This window comes from Argiope bruennichi, chromosome 6 (assembly GCF_947563725.1).
Source record: "Argiope bruennichi chromosome 6, qqArgBrue1.1, whole genome shotgun sequence".
Lineage (NCBI taxonomy): Eukaryota > Metazoa > Arthropoda > Arachnida > Araneae > Araneidae > Argiope > Argiope bruennichi.
Window position 1 is genome coordinate 49519581 of NC_079156.1, and position 17141 is coordinate 49536721.

A 17141-nucleotide genomic window follows, 5' to 3' on the forward strand; every position below is an offset into this window, starting at 1 on the left:
AATCAACTCATTTACATTTGTGCTAAATTAATTTTGTAACCATTGATTGCATTTTATATAAATGATGGAAGTCGTCACCATATGATTAATAATATTTTCATAAAGAGAATGCAATAAGTGAAACTAATAGTTTGTTGGATTATTTTAATAACATTTTTTTTTTATAAAAGTATACAAAAGTATCACATTCATAACAAAAACCATTTCTATCAACTCCAACAGTAAAATCACTAAAAAGACACAACAGCTCTAAATCTAAAAATATATTTTCTGTATGTGTATGTAAAAATGATTATGATATTTGTATATGTACAGTTCAGACATGGCACTTTGATAACCAAACCAATTTTTCACCTCACAACAACGTAGCTGTCTTTAAATTTTCCCTTACAATTGTATCCATAACAACTTGGAAAACAACCTGGACATTACTGGTATCTGTAGCTGTAGTGAAATGGGGATAAATTACTTTTCCAGTATGCTTGTTTTGGGCTTGAAATTTATGCTGAGCAAATAGTGCTCCACTGTCAACATCATAGTCTGGTCCTATAAAATTATAATAGATTAGGCTAATAAAATGTATTAAGAATCTATTCATATAAGCAGTGCAAATAATTCAATTTTATACAACATTATAGAATTTTGAATGATAAGTGTTACTGCCATTGATTGAATCAGATAAAAAAGTGACAATTTTTAAATACAAAATAAAAAGATTGATTACTTTTCGCAAAGCAATCAAGAGTTTTACGATTTTTATGGTATTATGGAACAAAAATATTGAAATAAGTTTACCCATCCTCCTTTCAAGAATTTGTAACTAACAAAAATGATAGAACAAAGATATTATTACAAAGATACCAATTGACTACTCTATTCAGAAAGATACAAAAACATAAATTAATAAAATTTAGTTGTTTAAAAATCATTAACACCTTGTGTAATTTTATTTTTTGCAATTCAAATACTAAACTAAAAGAAATTCATCTATGTTTTAAAATTTCATAAATTGAATTCTAATATTTAATCCTGTAATTTTGATGATGAAACAATTAAAAATTTTTTAAAGAAACAAATTAATTTAGTGTTACATTTTTAATTAGTCTGTAAAAAAAACCCTTTTGGAATTATAAGTATTGATAAAAATTCTTGTAAAAGGATACTTAGTAATCAGAGAAGTAAATAAATCAGAAGAAAAAATTGATACACTTAAATTTCATAAACTCTTGTAATTTAAAAACGTCCAAACTTTTATTCCGTTTCAATTTTAAAATGATAAAAACTTACCTTTTGCCATGGCATTCAAGTTGTAACGGTTAGAGTTAGGTTTTGTCAAAGTATAAAATTTTTTTTTCTAAGTTTATTATTATTATTGTCAACAAATTTCCAAAACGATTTTACTTAACTATACAATATTATATATATATATTATTTCTTAATAAAAATATATTTATTAAGAAATAAATAGTTTTTTTTTCTGTACAAGATTTTTAAAATTATTTTTTACAATTGATTTCTTATTCCTACAATTGCAAAAAAATAGTAATTTTACAAAAAATTATCAGTTTCATACCATCATAATCAGCCATATAGTAACGAAGATGTCGGCCAGAGTATAAAATCTTTTCACGAAACAAATCGAGTTTGTTGAGAAATAAAATCTGAAATGCAAAAATTCATGCAACAAAATATATCTACTGCATGCAAAATATTTTAACAATAAAAATAAAACACATATTTATAACATTCATATTGTTTCGATTAGGGATGGAATGATTATTCAAACATGTAATCTAAACATAGTATTTTAAAAAATAAGGATGACTAGTTTTTAAATAATTCATGTATTGCTTCTTTAGGAGTGAAGTTGAAGTACATTCACAAATTAAAATAACTTTAGTTTAAGAATCCATTACAACAAAAATGGAAAAGGAGGGGGGGGGGGGGGAGACTTCAGCTTACATGGTATGCATTTCAATAATTATCATCTGTAAAATCAGCAAAATTAATATTTATAATTCAGGCATAATGCATAGATTTATCTAGGAGGGGGGAAAAAAGATGCACATTCTCCTACTTCACCCCCAAAAAATCTTGAGCAAAAAGGGGAGGAAAAAAGTTCAGCTTGAATATATAATATTGCTCAAAAGGTTATAATAATATATTTTGAAGGGAAAAAAATAATAAAGCCAATTATTAGAATATGAAACCAGTATGCATGACTTACCATTGATGTATTAATGAAAAATCGATTGTTGCATATTGAAGAAAACAGCTGCAAACTTTCTTGCAGGCGATTCTGAAACAAATGAAATCAAAAGAAAGAAATATATTTATATATATATTTACCTGATATATATTTATTTCTTATAATACTTTTTATGAACAACATACCACTGAATTGTCCTCTTGCAATACCATATCATAGCCACTCAAAGCAACAACAAATAGAAGAGCACCAACATCGTCGAAACATTGAATCCATTTTCTACGCTCAGATCTTTGTCCACCAATATCAAACATTCTGTGTATAAAATATATAACAACAATGTGAAAAAATAAAGAATTGTATACAGTTGTAAAAACTCTATTATTAATCTAGGAAGACATAAAGCTTTAAAAAAAGAAAATGCACAAATGTTTTCATTTTTCTGCCATTATTTAATATATAAAAATGATTAAATAATTGCTGATTGCTTCATTGGAAACTACAGCTTACAGCATGTCTGCTAAACTATCCAAAAAATAATTAGTGATTTGAGAAACATTATTGTGACCTTATTTTATTGATCATATTTCAGGCTTCAAAGTAATTTTGAAATAACTAATGTAGGTTAGAATTACTAATTAAAATTTCAATTGAATAAAACAAAATAATAAACTCTTTTTCCTCAAAAGAATAAAAAATCCTTTTATTTGTTATGCGATTGATAGAGAGAATGTGTTGTTTACAAATCAGATTCAGTTTTATTGTTTACAATCAATCAAAAGCTCTACATTCAATATGTAAGCTTTCCAAATTTAAAAAGAAATGTGCAGAAAAAAGTGTTAAAATGATTTTTATTGATGCAATATAATTAATCTACTTTTTAAAAAGAAATAAAGAAATTTAGCACTTAAAAAAAAGTACATTCAAATTTAAAGGTAAAATTATCAATTTCAATTAATATATATATTTTTAAATATGAAATTCTTTTAAAAATATAAAAATCCCTGATAATATTTTTTTAAAGTCATTTTCAGCCTGATTTTCGAGATGTTTCTTTGAGGCTAGATAGAAAAAAAAAAAAAACAACCAAAGATGAACTTTATAACTCTTAAATAATTTGAAATATCAAAATAATATTGAAAGAGAAAAGGAATGGTAAAAAAATTAATCATTTATTATCATTATTATTATGGTAAAAAAATTAATCATTATTATTATTTTACCTGAGTTATCGTGATCACTATTAGTCTTTTAATTACTTTTAATTAAATTAGGAAAAATTAAATTTGGAGACAAAACATTATATTACCAACCAGATGAAGTACTCACCCTAAAACTTTTTAATAAATGTATTTGTACATATTCTTAACTGTATGGTGATAATAATTATGAATTAGTGAATACTAATTATGAAAGGGCATATTATTAGCATGTAATCTCTGACAATTAATCGCTGAAATGTGATTATAACACAATTACTAGAAGACCAAATGTAACTTTTTTTTGACTTTTTTTTCTTTTTCTTCTGATGTATTAAAACCAAATTTTGACATGGAATTATAAATGTAGTCATAAAAATCACATAGCAAATTTCATACATTTAAGTCATTGCATTTCTGAATTATCGTGCTTACATGGTTGTGAAAGTACAGACCAACAGATGATCAACCCCTTAATGTATTTAGTTCCAAATTTGATAAGGATCTACACTTTAAATGTTCAACCTGTACACAAATTTTTATTTAATTTTCTTAAAATATTTTTTAGTTGTCATGTTCACTTGTACTTGACAGCCAACTAGACAGATTTCCTTTGAATGCATTTCGTTCAAAATTCAATAGAAAGCTACAAATGAGCATAAATAACAAATTTCATACATCTAGCTCAAAGCTGAGAACAAAGCCTTTTCAATTATCTTGTTTGAGGAGAAATAAAATTCTTTTTTTTTTGGGGGGGGGGAGTACAAAATGTGGAAATTCATCAAAATTTAAAGTTTGGATTTTTTTAATGATGATAATATTTTCAATACTTCATATGTGAGGAAGTAAAAATGAAGATGCTGTATTAAGAGAAGTCATTAAATTCACAGTTTCATAAATAGAGCACTTACTATATAATTTTTATGACAGTTTAGTAGGAAATGTTTACCTTATCACAAAATCATTTATCTTGAAATGAGTTTCAATTATTCCAGTTGTGCGTACTCGAGCTCTCAGGACATCGGTAGCTGTTGGCACATATTTCTCTGAGCAAATTCGATCCATACCCTCAAACAAACTGAAAATAAAGATTTAAACAATAATTATGCTTTCATTCAGAAGTTAAGAACATAACAATTTGTCGATTTATCAGCAGTAGTATGGATTTTAGGACATCTTAAACTAATGATTGAGAATAGTAGAATAGTAATAATGAATAATGATTGAGCATAGTAGAATTACTCCATTTTATTAAAATTAAATAAATGAAGTTTCAAAAACTGATAATCAATCTGCTATCCACAGAGTAATTTTCTCACATCATCTAGCCACAACAAATATTTATGAATGACAATGCACAATTAATCGCAGAATAAGAAACCCCACTTTACGCTGAACTTAAGTTGTAGTATCATAAAAAAAGTGAAATATATTACAAATCAATCGATACATTTTGGTTGAAAATGAAAGGACGCATCTTTTTTTATTTGGTCTAATTAAATGTAATAACATGAACATTTCATTTAGAAAATGCAGAAGGCTATATTATGATAGTGATAGTTTCTCTCCAGCCTTCTACATCATGATTTATGCAAAGATACAATGAATATGTAAATACAATATGATATTATACACTATGAATTTTAAGAGCACAGAATTCCCTTATGTAAAGGATTTTTGCAGGAAACTCTCTTACCACCCTGCCTCCTACATAGTGATTTATGTAGAACAGTGTTTCCCAAAGTGTGATATGCGTACCCCGAAGGGTACAATAAGAGTTTGATGGGGGTACAACTAAGGTGAAAGTCAACCCCTGGAAAATCACGTGACTCTGTCCAAAATGAAAGAAGGCCCAAACATCTGTGGTCCACTGTATCTCCCCATGTGACCGAAATCAAAGAAACCTTTAATTTTAACCGCAGACGGGGTTAAGTACCTCCTGTCGCTTTGGCTTATTTGCTTGCAGCAGTGCTTGAATGGAGGTTCGACAATTAAAATTGATACTGATACTCTGAAATGCATAACACAGCATTTGGAGAGTTTGCAAGTGGGTTTGAAAAACTATTTCCCTAATTTAAACAAAAAATATTGAATGGATAAGAGACCCAACCATTGACACAACATCCATGCCAGAAGATTTGAAGCATGCAGAAGAAGAGCAATTGTTGGAATTGGCTTCAGACGGGTTTTTAAAAATGAAACATATGGGGTACTCCCCATATGTTTAATTTTTAAGTACCTTAACATCAATCTGGTTACAAATGCAACATGTATATCCGGTCTTAACAGAAAAAGTTCTGAAATACATCTTGCCTTTTCCAACTTCATATTTATGTGAAGTTGCTTTTTCAGTATTTGAAGAGATTAAGTCGAGAAAAAGGAACAGACTATTGGACATGGAACCACATCTGAGATTAAAATAACAAATAGGGAACCAAGTTATGACGATCAGTCATCTCAGCACAAACAATTTCATCCTTCTCATTGATCCAAATGAATGTTACTTATAACTTTTATTTATATTTTATTATGAATAATTTTATTTCTCTTTTTTTATTATTTTGTGTATGTCACAAAAAAAAGAAAATTATTTTTGATTGTTATTAAAATACATCCCTTTTTTTTGACGAGGGGTACTCAGCATTACGAAGGAGTACACATATGTCAGAATTTATACTCAAAATTACAGAAGGAGTACACATATGTCAGAAGGTTGGGAAATACTGATGCAGAGAGTAGAATATACTTACTATAGAGCAGAATCATTTAATTCATATTCATATCCTCTAGCTACAGCAAGTCTAACTCCTTTATCAGCCCATAAGCTTCTTAGGGCACTGGCAATATATGGCAGCATGGAATAGTTTTCATCAAAGCAGCATTGGCAGGATAAAATAGTTTGAGCATGAACCTACAAGTAAAATCCATAATTGCATATAAAAAAAAACAATTTTAATGATAATGGCAATTTTATGTAAATAAAATAGTCTGATAGGAGGAAGTTATCCATATTATGAAAATATTCTAAATTCAAAGCAAATATATTAGAAAGAATTGAATAAAATTCAGTTATATAAATTTTTGTAACTGAAATAACATATCAGAAAGAAGGCATTTAAGCGCAAAGGGAGAGAATAAACCAAAACAATTATGCAACCCAGAATCATATAGCAATCCAAGTTTGGAAATTACATGCATAGGCAGTACTGCATAAAAAAAAAATCTATCGTGAAAAGAAAATCATGTAAAAGAATATACATTTTAAAAATAAATTTACAAAAATTAAGTTAACAGAGGTGAAAAATAGATGTTTGAAATGTTGTTTATGAACTCTGTAGGCCTCATATATCCACTGCATCAAATTTCAAATGTACTGCTTGGGAACTTGCTTAGAATACTTTGTTTCAAAATTACCTGCCTACTAATGCTAAGTATGTATTATTCAAATTAAATTCCATCTTCTGTGAAGAAGTCTCATAAATGCACAAAAATAAAGCTGAAATAAGGAGAAATTGCAGTTACGTACACAAAAGCTATATAAATATAGAATGGTCAAGTTGAAAAGTTAATGTGTTGCCAAACAAGAATATCCTATTCATAATAAATAACTTCTTGATGTCATGAGCATTAAGCAGTCATTTTTCCTTCATAAAAGGTTTTTGGAAAGAGCTTATTTCCTAAAACTTCAAGTATAGCTTACAAAAATCCTATTGCTGGAGCACACCCCATCAGAAAATGAAATTCATTTTACCATCATGATGTTATGTTTTAATCCCTTCTGTAGACACAAATTGATTTCCCAAATTACAGCTGAGAAAAATATTATTTAATAGAAAAATTTGTAACTTTGATTTAATAATAAATTAAAGCTGTGATTGATTCACTCAATGTAAATCCATCACATTCAATGATGTAGAAATTTAAATGATATTCTTACAAAAATAGAGTTAGTATTCATGATTCAATCATAAATTAGTGGCTTCATACCTTCTGTTATTACAATTTAGTTTATTCTTCAAATAATCATTCTGAACAGTAACTTGTATTTGTAGAAAATTTATAAATTCAATTCAATCAATCCCATTCTCAATAAATATTACTGAATTTTTAAACCCGCTACATATTACAACCTTGGTGGTGAAAATATGTACAATTTTCATGGAGTTGATTAAAAGTGAAAAAAAAAGTCTCTTTAGTATTTTGCATATATAAGAAAGAAGCACAATATATACAGAAAACAAACAAATAAATAGGTGAAAATAATGTGGCATAGAGAATAAAATAAAGAATTTGTTTAAGTCATTTATATTATTAATATTCATTTGACCAAATTACTACAAGTCATATTTATAATAATAAATATAAAAAAATGAAACCAGTCCCATAGATTTATAATTATAATTCTAAATCATTTTAAAAAGTATGTACTTTACCTTATTTTTGGCATTTTCTAAATTAATACGCAGAATTCCCATTCCTGTAAGAACATATTTCATGGAACTTAATATGTTATCCAACACTGTTGGCTGAAAAAGAAAAGAAAAAGGTACTTTATATGTAATATTAATAACATTAAAGAGATTACATATCACAGGAAACATGAATAAGGTGTCTGAAGTTTTATGAACCTTTATCAATGAATTCAAAAGAGGAAAAGGCATTTTCTGATGTTTCTATCCAAGAAGAATTTTTGGGTTCTTTCTACCTATGTTAAAAATTATTGGTATATTATTATTCCTAATATGCTAAAAATGCAATTGGAGTTTTTCTTTTCAATTTGAAGCAACAGTTTGAATTTTTTAACCAGGATTACTTATAATTAGCATGTCACTAGAAGAATTAGCACATCACAAGATTATTATGCAACTAAGTAAAACTGACAAATAAAAAAATGCTTGTAATGAAATGCCTCTTAAAAATTTACTAGGACATGCAGAACGGTTATACTGCACTAATACCATATAACCAGCAGAAAAGTTCTCTCAAATACTTTCTTTGCAAATTTTTTTTTTTTTTTTTTAGTGCTAACCTCTTTATTTGCACAAAACTGTAAATCTTGGAAAAGGTTGTGAATGTCGTGACTGCTTAGATTTTTATCTTCAGAGTTAAACACAAGTGCATTTTATGTTCAGTAATATAAGGAGAGGAAAAAAATGAATATGCCTTTTGGATATTTTTTGTATACAGATTGAAAATAAAATTTGGCATAGAATTGCAGTTATAGTAACAAGAAAATATACCAAATTTTGATTATTCGAGTTACGGCTATTTATTTATCCCATTTATATGCACATGAATGTACAGATGAAGAAATAGCAAGCTGAAACAAATGGATTGGATCAAAATTTTACAATTTAGATGCTACAATTGTATAATTTTGAGTATTATTTTATTTACTATTAATAATATTATTTAATATACAAAAAATAAATATGTAATTATGCAAAACAATCCATAATACATAGCATGATAATAAGTGCTCCTCATTAACACCAATCTACACATTTAATAAATAATAATTGAACTAAAACAAAGGTTCTTTTAAAATCTTTTATAAAAAAGCAGTGGTTCTAAATAAAGAAAAATAATCAAGCATTGAAAGAAATCAATGAATGCATTCATAAGAAATTACATTAAAATAGAATAATAATCTGAAACTTTTCTTTATAAAATTGGTAAATAATACCGTTACCTTAAAGCTCTTTAGTTCTTCAATAGTAAATCCATCACTATGGATTATTTTCATCTGCTTCACCAAGGTACTTTTCCCACTCTCACCAGCCCCTAGATTAGATTTTAAAAAAAGGATATTTTATTTAGTTCTGATTCATTATAGAGACAATAAGGACTAGTAAATCGATTAATTTAGGGGGTTGGGTATTCGTATACAACAGTAATCTTTCAGTGAAAAAAAAATCACATAAGATAAATTATGCATGATTACATAAGATGTTGTTCCTACGACAACATCTGAATAAACATAAGCATTTGAATTAGAATATAGAAATGGAAGAAGTTTTGAACATAAAATTATTCAAATGTATATAAAAAGTTTAAAAAAATTGCAGAAATAAAAATTCATTCTACCAATGAAATAGTTATTTTTTAAAAAATATTATTTGAAAAATTCTAAAAATTAAAAAGAAAAAAATTAGAATTATACGAGTGTGAGACTTTATTATAAACATACTGATCAATATTTTAGGCAGGAGTTCCAAATTGTGGATTGCTAGGCATTTTCAGTGGACTGCATCAAGATCTTGAGTATATATTTATGTTTCAATATTTAATAAAAAAGTGACATGGACCTTAAATCTTCATCAACCACACGGTAGCAATACAACAAAAGAAATGCTGCGTTATGTAAACAAGTAATTTGAATGGAATGACATAGTTATTCAAATGCATATAAAATGCATTACAAGATGTTGAATCCATAAGTATTTTTCCAAAATTTGAAAATATGTGATGTGAGTATAAAATCTTCATGAAGTCATACATAAGACATATTTCTCTTAAAATTATATTTTACAATTATTTTTTTTTTCTCCACAAAAGTTTTTTCGGTTCATAAAATATCTTTCATAGAGAATGTGTACTATTGCACTCTGGACAATTTCAATGCTACAAGAATGAAGTAGATTGATGCTTAAGAAATCTATAAGCATAAGGTAAACATCCTCAGTCAATACACACATGTTTATACTGGTGTATTAGGAAGAAATTAGTGAGCATTTCTAGACAGATGATTCAATGCTTAACTTTTCATTAGCAGAAGATGACATGAAAATATTTTTTCCGAAACAAATCTCAGTTTATCAATTAATATAAATCAAATAAAATAGAAACTGTATTAAATATATAATATCTTAATTATTACATAACACTTAATGAACGTTATTACACATTATCAAACAAATTAAATATACAATCTAAATTCACATAGTTATTCTCCCAATATAAAAAAAAATATATATATATTTCAGTGCACGTACCCAAGAGTAATATCTTAATGACATTTCGCTCTTGCTTTGCGAGTTCAGCGAGTTGTCTATCGATTTCTTCGCTTCGCAACTGAGCGCGTCTTTCCTCTTCATCAAGACTTAGACATGCCCCCATGCTCCATTACCTTACAACTTGAAATCACAAAACCACAAATGGAAGTTATGCTGAAATGCAGAATACACCATTCAGTTTGACAGAACAACGACATACATGAAAAAGAAATAATTTCACTATACTAAAAGATTAATAATAATATTATTTGCGAAATTAAAATTTAAGAATTTCAATCACTGACTAACATTTTCTTGAAAATTCATGCGTTTGTGAGCAATAAGATGATTCTTATTGAGTCATACGAAAACACGCTAACATTTTTGTTGTCAAACAGGATAGATCAACTGCTTTGAGTTGCCACTTCTAGGCACTTTAATTTTCAAAATGTACATGGCTTTGTAACAGCTATGTTACACACTAATTTGAAAATTAAAACAATACACTTGTTCTTTGTTATTCTGTAATTTGGATGATTTTATCTTCAAAGCTATTTTTCTAGCTTTAATAAGGAATCTATTGATAATAAATTTCTCTCTTAGCAATAAATACAGCTGAAGGAAGCAATATAATGCCCGTCATACTTGCAATTTGTATAATTTAAAGTTTATTAAATTTATTTTAAGTTGTAAAGTTTATTTCTTTGCAAAACTTCAAACATATAGTTGCAAATATTTTTAATAAGGTTTTAATAAAATATATTGTTTCAAATTTTATAGCATTTTAAAAAAATTAATTTTAATATTAATTAATTAATTTTTTAATAATATCATGCTGCCATCTACTGGTAAATAAAAAAGTAAATAAAATGAAAAATAAGTAAAAGGCATTACTTTTTCAATGATTTCTATTAATTTTTTTAGAATGAAATTTGGTAACCTTTTTAATAAATTACAAAAACATATACATTTAAAAAAAATAATTTCAAAATATTAATTAATTTAATTTATGAAAGTCAAGTATGTTTAGTAATTTTAAAAATGCGAATAGGACAATGTTTATTTTTTTTCAATCTTCATACTATGTACAATTTTTTCCTTTCGATTAAATAAAATATAATAAATAATTTAGTGTGCAAAAAATACTTATTGATTTTTTTAAAAGCTGTATAATGCCCTTTTAATATTTTAATAATTTTGAGCTCTCCGATCTTACATAGTATGAAAGCCCCAGTAGAAATAAAACTATGTATTTGAGGGTCTATAGTTTACTGATAATATCATCAAATAGTGTAATGCAGAATAAAAAGTTCTTTATTTTGCGATTAAGCTTTAAAATTTTTCTAAATCGCGCCTTTGAAATTTAAGAATCTGTGAACCATTTTCCAGCTCCTCTGATTATATAGATGATTAATTTTAAAGATTACATTAAGAATATAAAAAGTATTCATGCATTGAATATGAATGTGAATATTTTTAGATTGATATATTTATAAAAGTATAAAATCAATGTCTTTCAGTTACTACCTTAATCATATATTTTATTTTAAAATATTTAAAACTATAGTTAAACAAATTCTTTGGTTCAAAATTAAGATAAAATCAATATAATTAATTTTTAATCGTCTCTTAAATCAATAGTGACCTATGTTTCAGGATATTTGGAAAACAGCCCTTCTATCCATTATTTCATTTCTTCCAAAGACAGTCTTCCAAAATTTACAATTTCGTTAAAAGAAATTCTCATCTAATTCAAAGAAATGCATTGTTTTCCGAAACACATCAAAGGATTGCTTTAAGATTTTACATAAGACGAATAATTCAAAGCAAAAGTTATAAAAGTATCTAAGAAAATCCTAATAATTGCCCTAATTTCAAAATTGCCTTTTTACTGAATTTGCAATCTCTATGCAGACTGGAATTAGTTTTGGCAATTATTCTGATACTTTTTTTCAGAATAAATCTATGGAACATCTCAAACTAATTATTATCACTGATTTTTCTATCTATATAATAAAAGAGAATTTTAAAACAATGAGAGCATTTTAAATGTATCACTTCAGAACTATTTAGAACCAATGGATATTTACATTTTTAAGATTCGATTTTTACACAGTTGTATGTAAAAGAATTCCTTTCAATGATAAATACATCTTTACAATCTATAAGATCATTTATCCCATTGAAAAACAATATTTGACACTGTGATTGAATTTAATATATAAAATACAGGGTGTTTATAAAAGAATCTCCCAGTTTTGTAGGTTTATTGAATAGGGGAAAAAAAAGTGCAACTTTGTTATTCATTCGAAATAAGAAACAGCAGTTGAAAATTTAAATTAACTACAGTTATATATGTTCAATGTCAGTAGCTGTTGGCTCCAATGTTACCTACAGATTTTGACAAACTTAAAAAACATATATATCTGTTATCATTCCAAAGCAGCACTGCAGACATGATTAAAAAAATTGTGCAAGGATGCTTTCTCCGTGTGTGTAGGTGGTGACATGAACACTTATAAATGCGTTGAATTTCAACTTTTAACTGTTATTTTTTATTTCCGATCAACAACAAGGTTGTACTTTGTGTTATTTTTTTTTAAAACATCCTTACAGATTTTGAATATTTAGTTATGTACATTCTATATAATAAGCTTAAAAATTAAATATTTTTTACATTTTGTAGTACGGGCTTCATAAAAGTTAAAAATAGACAAGGAAAAAAGTAAACTTCTAAGAAGTTCTGATTCGCAAAAACTTTATTGGGAACTGGGTCGTACATTTCTCTTCATAAAAATCTATTACAAATTTAAATTTAAATGAAAATGATTTTACAAATTCACTAAAAATGATCATATTGTGAGTTTTAAATTTCAGTAAAATAAAAATTTATAAATCAAAATGAGTTTAATACTCCAGATAAATGAAGGGGAATTTTCAGTGTAAAGATTTGAAGTTATTATTACAAAACATATGCAACTCGTTCATGAGGTTGCGTATTCGTAAAACATCTGATGATAAAAGGTATTATGGAAAACGAGAAGTCCTACCATAAGCTTTAAATAATCAAATCTATACAGCAAAGCTCAAGAAGCATTGTATTTAAATGCTTTTTATTATTACAAAACGGACAAGATATTAATGTTTCTGCTCAAATTATCGGAAAGAATTGATTGATTTTGACATAATGCAATTAATCTTAAGTATTTCTAATGATTCTTCTTACGATTTTCTAATGGCTGCAGATCTCGTGAAGATACCGTGACAATACTATGGAACATCTTGCGCTAATAGAGAGTGTAGTGTTTAATAGTGTAGTAATAGAGTGAGTGTAGTAATAGAGAAGTGTTTAGAAAGCCAAAGTAACCGAAAGCAGAATTTGAAAATTGCAAAATAGTGTGGTTATAAATTTATTGCATTCTGTATAATAGTTTGATCTGCGACGGAAATGAGCAGTAAACGCTAAAATAAAACCGCAATTGTCAAAAAAAAAAAAAAAAAAAAAAGATAGATAGAAATACGAAGTTAAAGAATTTAAGTGCAACATAGAAACAGAATTAAGTGCAACATAGAAATAACAAGTGCAACAAAGAAACAATATGTGTTATTTGTAACTTTCAGGTTATTTGATTTTTATAACTGAAATTCATTACGTCTTATGCTGACAAATATATGAATTTCTGCGCTTAAAAACAGGAAGTTTAATTAAAATACAAGCAAATTCTTCATGGAATCAGTCTATATCTGTGAACGTGAAAAATACCCAAAACATGCAGCTCAGGTTTTCAAATTTTTGCTATTACACAAAGGGGTGCAATCATTTAAATCAAATCCAACTGAGTCAACACCTCCCAAAGAAATGAAGAAAAATCTTTAGGAGGCGTTACTTGAATTCAATTACTTCTTTTATAGTTTTTAGGAGGCTGTTAACAATGCAGACTTTCGAAGAGGAAATTTGTCGCCAGTTTAAAAACTACAACATGTGAAACAACAACAATAAATTGGAATCATGTCTGAATTAAAATATAAATTGCTTTCGGCATTCCATGTTCTGTAGATCTTTTGCCAACAAATTTAAAAGGCCTGTCTTTACATAAAAAAAGGTCTAAGTCAATAAATTTGCTTTTTAATATCTCAGCAAATATTACAGATAGAGGCACATTTTATATCGTTATAGATGAGTGTAAAAATATGTCTTACTCATTGATACTTTTTCGTAACTAGGGACGTACAAAAAATATGACTTTTGCAACTTAGGATTATCACTCACTATAGAAGCATATGTTTAAATATTTTATTTGATGAAACTTTGCAACTGGAAGTACATGTTTAACTGCAATAGTTAAGAAGATTAAGACTTCACTTTTTCGTGGCACATTGTATATGTATCAATAAAATATTTAAAAAAAAGCATTAATTAGACATTATTAAAGAACAATTGAGTTTAAAATTATTATTTCGGGATTTTTTTTTTTTTACTAAAACGGTATTTAATTACTTATTTTCATTTGTGTGAAATATAGAAATAGAAAATATTATAATTGTAAAAAAATTAAACCTTCGAAAGTTAATTAAAAAAATGGAATTGTATGTGGCTGTTTATCAGTAATTACGATAACTCAAGAATGTAAGAATGTGCAAAGATGAAATTTGATTTATGTCTTTGCACCAATATTTTAGATCAGTATCAAATTGGGACGAATTTGTGATAGGTTAAAAATTGATAAAGACAAAATTTAATACAGATCGAATTTTCCACTGGTGATTCAATGGAAAATTTGCCGATCAATATACTGATGATCATAATAATTCAAAACCGCAATGAACCAGAAAGATGAAAACTTCTTGTAGTTAAATCACCAGAATTGTTGAGGTGTCTAAATTTTGTGTTAAATTCATCCATGGGTCATTGTAGGTGGATAGGAAGTCTGTGCGCATTTGAATATGAAGACTCAAAAACACATATTAATTTAATGAATCTTAGTATGCATATCGAGTTTAAATATGTGCATGTATTTTAATACTACCATATGAACCAAATCAGTTGTAACAAAAAAAAAAAAAAAAGCACAGTTCTGAAATGTATTTTGGATGCTCTATATTATAAATATTAAAAACAAGGACTTTAGGAGAAAATCGAACGGGAAACAATCCCGCGAACGGCTTACAGTATTGAAAAAATTATAAGAATTATTTTTTTGTCAAGCTTTTAGCAGTGAAGGACATACGTATTTTACAGTCTGAGACAGTGTACGTTATGAGACCTCTCTTTCGATGAAATGGTCACTCTAGTTTCCCATTCCAGCACATTTTTAATGTTTTAGTGATTTATTTTAGGTAGTATTTTTTTTATTACTTTTATGAATATATATTTACTTTTGTTGAAGCAAATATTCCATTTTATAAAATTTCTAATAATAAAGTGAACGTAATGAAACGCATTGAAACCTAACCGATTATACTAGATAAGGTATTAAAATTGTTTTAATATTTTATCATTTATAAAATTTATAATTTATTAGAAACTTATTTATTTGGAAATTAAGGAAATACGTTTTTTTAAATCGACCTTGTAATTTGTGGTCCCTTCACAGCGTGCTATCGCTAGGAAGCTGCATTGACTGTCTAATTGAAAATCCACCGTTGGCTGTTAGCAAGACAAAATTCTGAAATTCGAGCAGGACGACTGAGAACAGAGTCTAGCAATGGGGTGAAGTGCTAGCAAATGAGCCCTCCATACGCACAATACTTTCTCAATAATTCTGTTTTTCTTCTGGATTGGCTTCCGACCCTATTCCCGGGCTTATGGGATTTATCCGTTTCTGTGATAGATCTGGACTCATATTACAGCTTAAGTCTCTAACTACAAACCAATTCCAAATCCGTGATGTTCTATGCTGTAAATTCTATGTTTGTGAGCCGGTTTCAGTTTCAAACAAGAGATGCAAGATGTAAATTGAGTTATCACCCAAGGAAATCCTCGGGGAACTAAAGTCGCCTATTCGTATCCCAAGTAGCACATCCTGTTGCACAATATTATGCGATATTATATATCATTTAAAATTCAACAATATTATAAAATATTTTAAATATTGTTATATAACATACAATATTGTTCAATATATGTGTGCATTTAGGGATTGTAATAATTGTTTTTGCTTCCAGGATTAGGGATGACGAATATTTTCAGAGCGGTTATTACGTAACCAATATCAAAAAGTCACAAATACAAGTTATCAATACTTTTCAAAGAGGGGTGTGATTCAAATCCTTCATACGATCTTACTGATGATATTTCGATTACAAGTTTTGGATCACGATAGAAACTAACAATCGATACGATATCACTGAAATTTGCCGGAGCGGTGACGATACGATCTGTCCAATGGAAGCTCTCGAAAGAAATCTGTGATTGGATTGAAAAGTGAACGGACCGGTTATTGGAATTATCGTATCGTATCATTGAATTGCATATTACTGAAATTTATCGCAGCGGTGATTTCACCGGAAAGTGCGAGGCTCCACTGGAAAGTGCGAAGTCACCGATATTCGTATTTGATGATGCACTATTCCATACAGATCATTTTTTATTGCTCGTGACATGATTGACTTTGATTACATGTACTCTGTTTACTGCTGGCGCCATCTATTGGTAGAATATAGGACTAAAGTAAACATTTTTAAAAAATGACATATATTTTTAACTCATCTTTTCCAGAAAATGGTTCACTCTAATAA

At 27.6% G+C, this 17141-nt stretch overlaps 1 protein-coding gene across 3 annotated transcripts in view; it reads right to left on the reverse strand.

Moving 5' to 3' along the window:
• Positions 1–129: 129 nt before the first annotated feature.
• LOC129972314 (guanine nucleotide-binding protein G(o) subunit alpha-like) overlaps positions 130–17141 on the reverse strand; it is a 147467-nt gene continuing 130455 nt past the window's right edge. Inside the window, exons 1-10 of one of the 3 annotated variants that reach the window (XM_056086404.1) lie at positions 10713–10800; positions 10404–10577; positions 9101–9192; positions 7842–7934; positions 6159–6319; positions 4358–4486; positions 2395–2524; positions 2228–2299; positions 1574–1661; positions 130–546 (exon numbers count right to left, since the gene is read on the reverse strand). In XM_056086404.1, the coding sequence (XP_055942379.1) occupies positions 356–546; positions 1574–1661; positions 2228–2299; positions 2395–2524; positions 4358–4486; positions 6159–6319; positions 7842–7934; positions 9101–9192; positions 10404–10527 (1080 nt within the window). In that variant the 5' untranslated portion in view covers positions 10528–10577; positions 10713–10800 and the 3' untranslated portion in view covers positions 130–355. Of the gene's footprint in view, positions 547–1573; positions 1662–2227; positions 2300–2394; positions 2525–4357; positions 4487–6158; positions 6320–7841; positions 7935–9100; positions 9193–10403; positions 10578–10708; positions 10801–17141 lie in introns of those variants that run through there. The other 2 variants (XM_056086405.1, XM_056086406.1) reach the window with 2 other exon arrangements.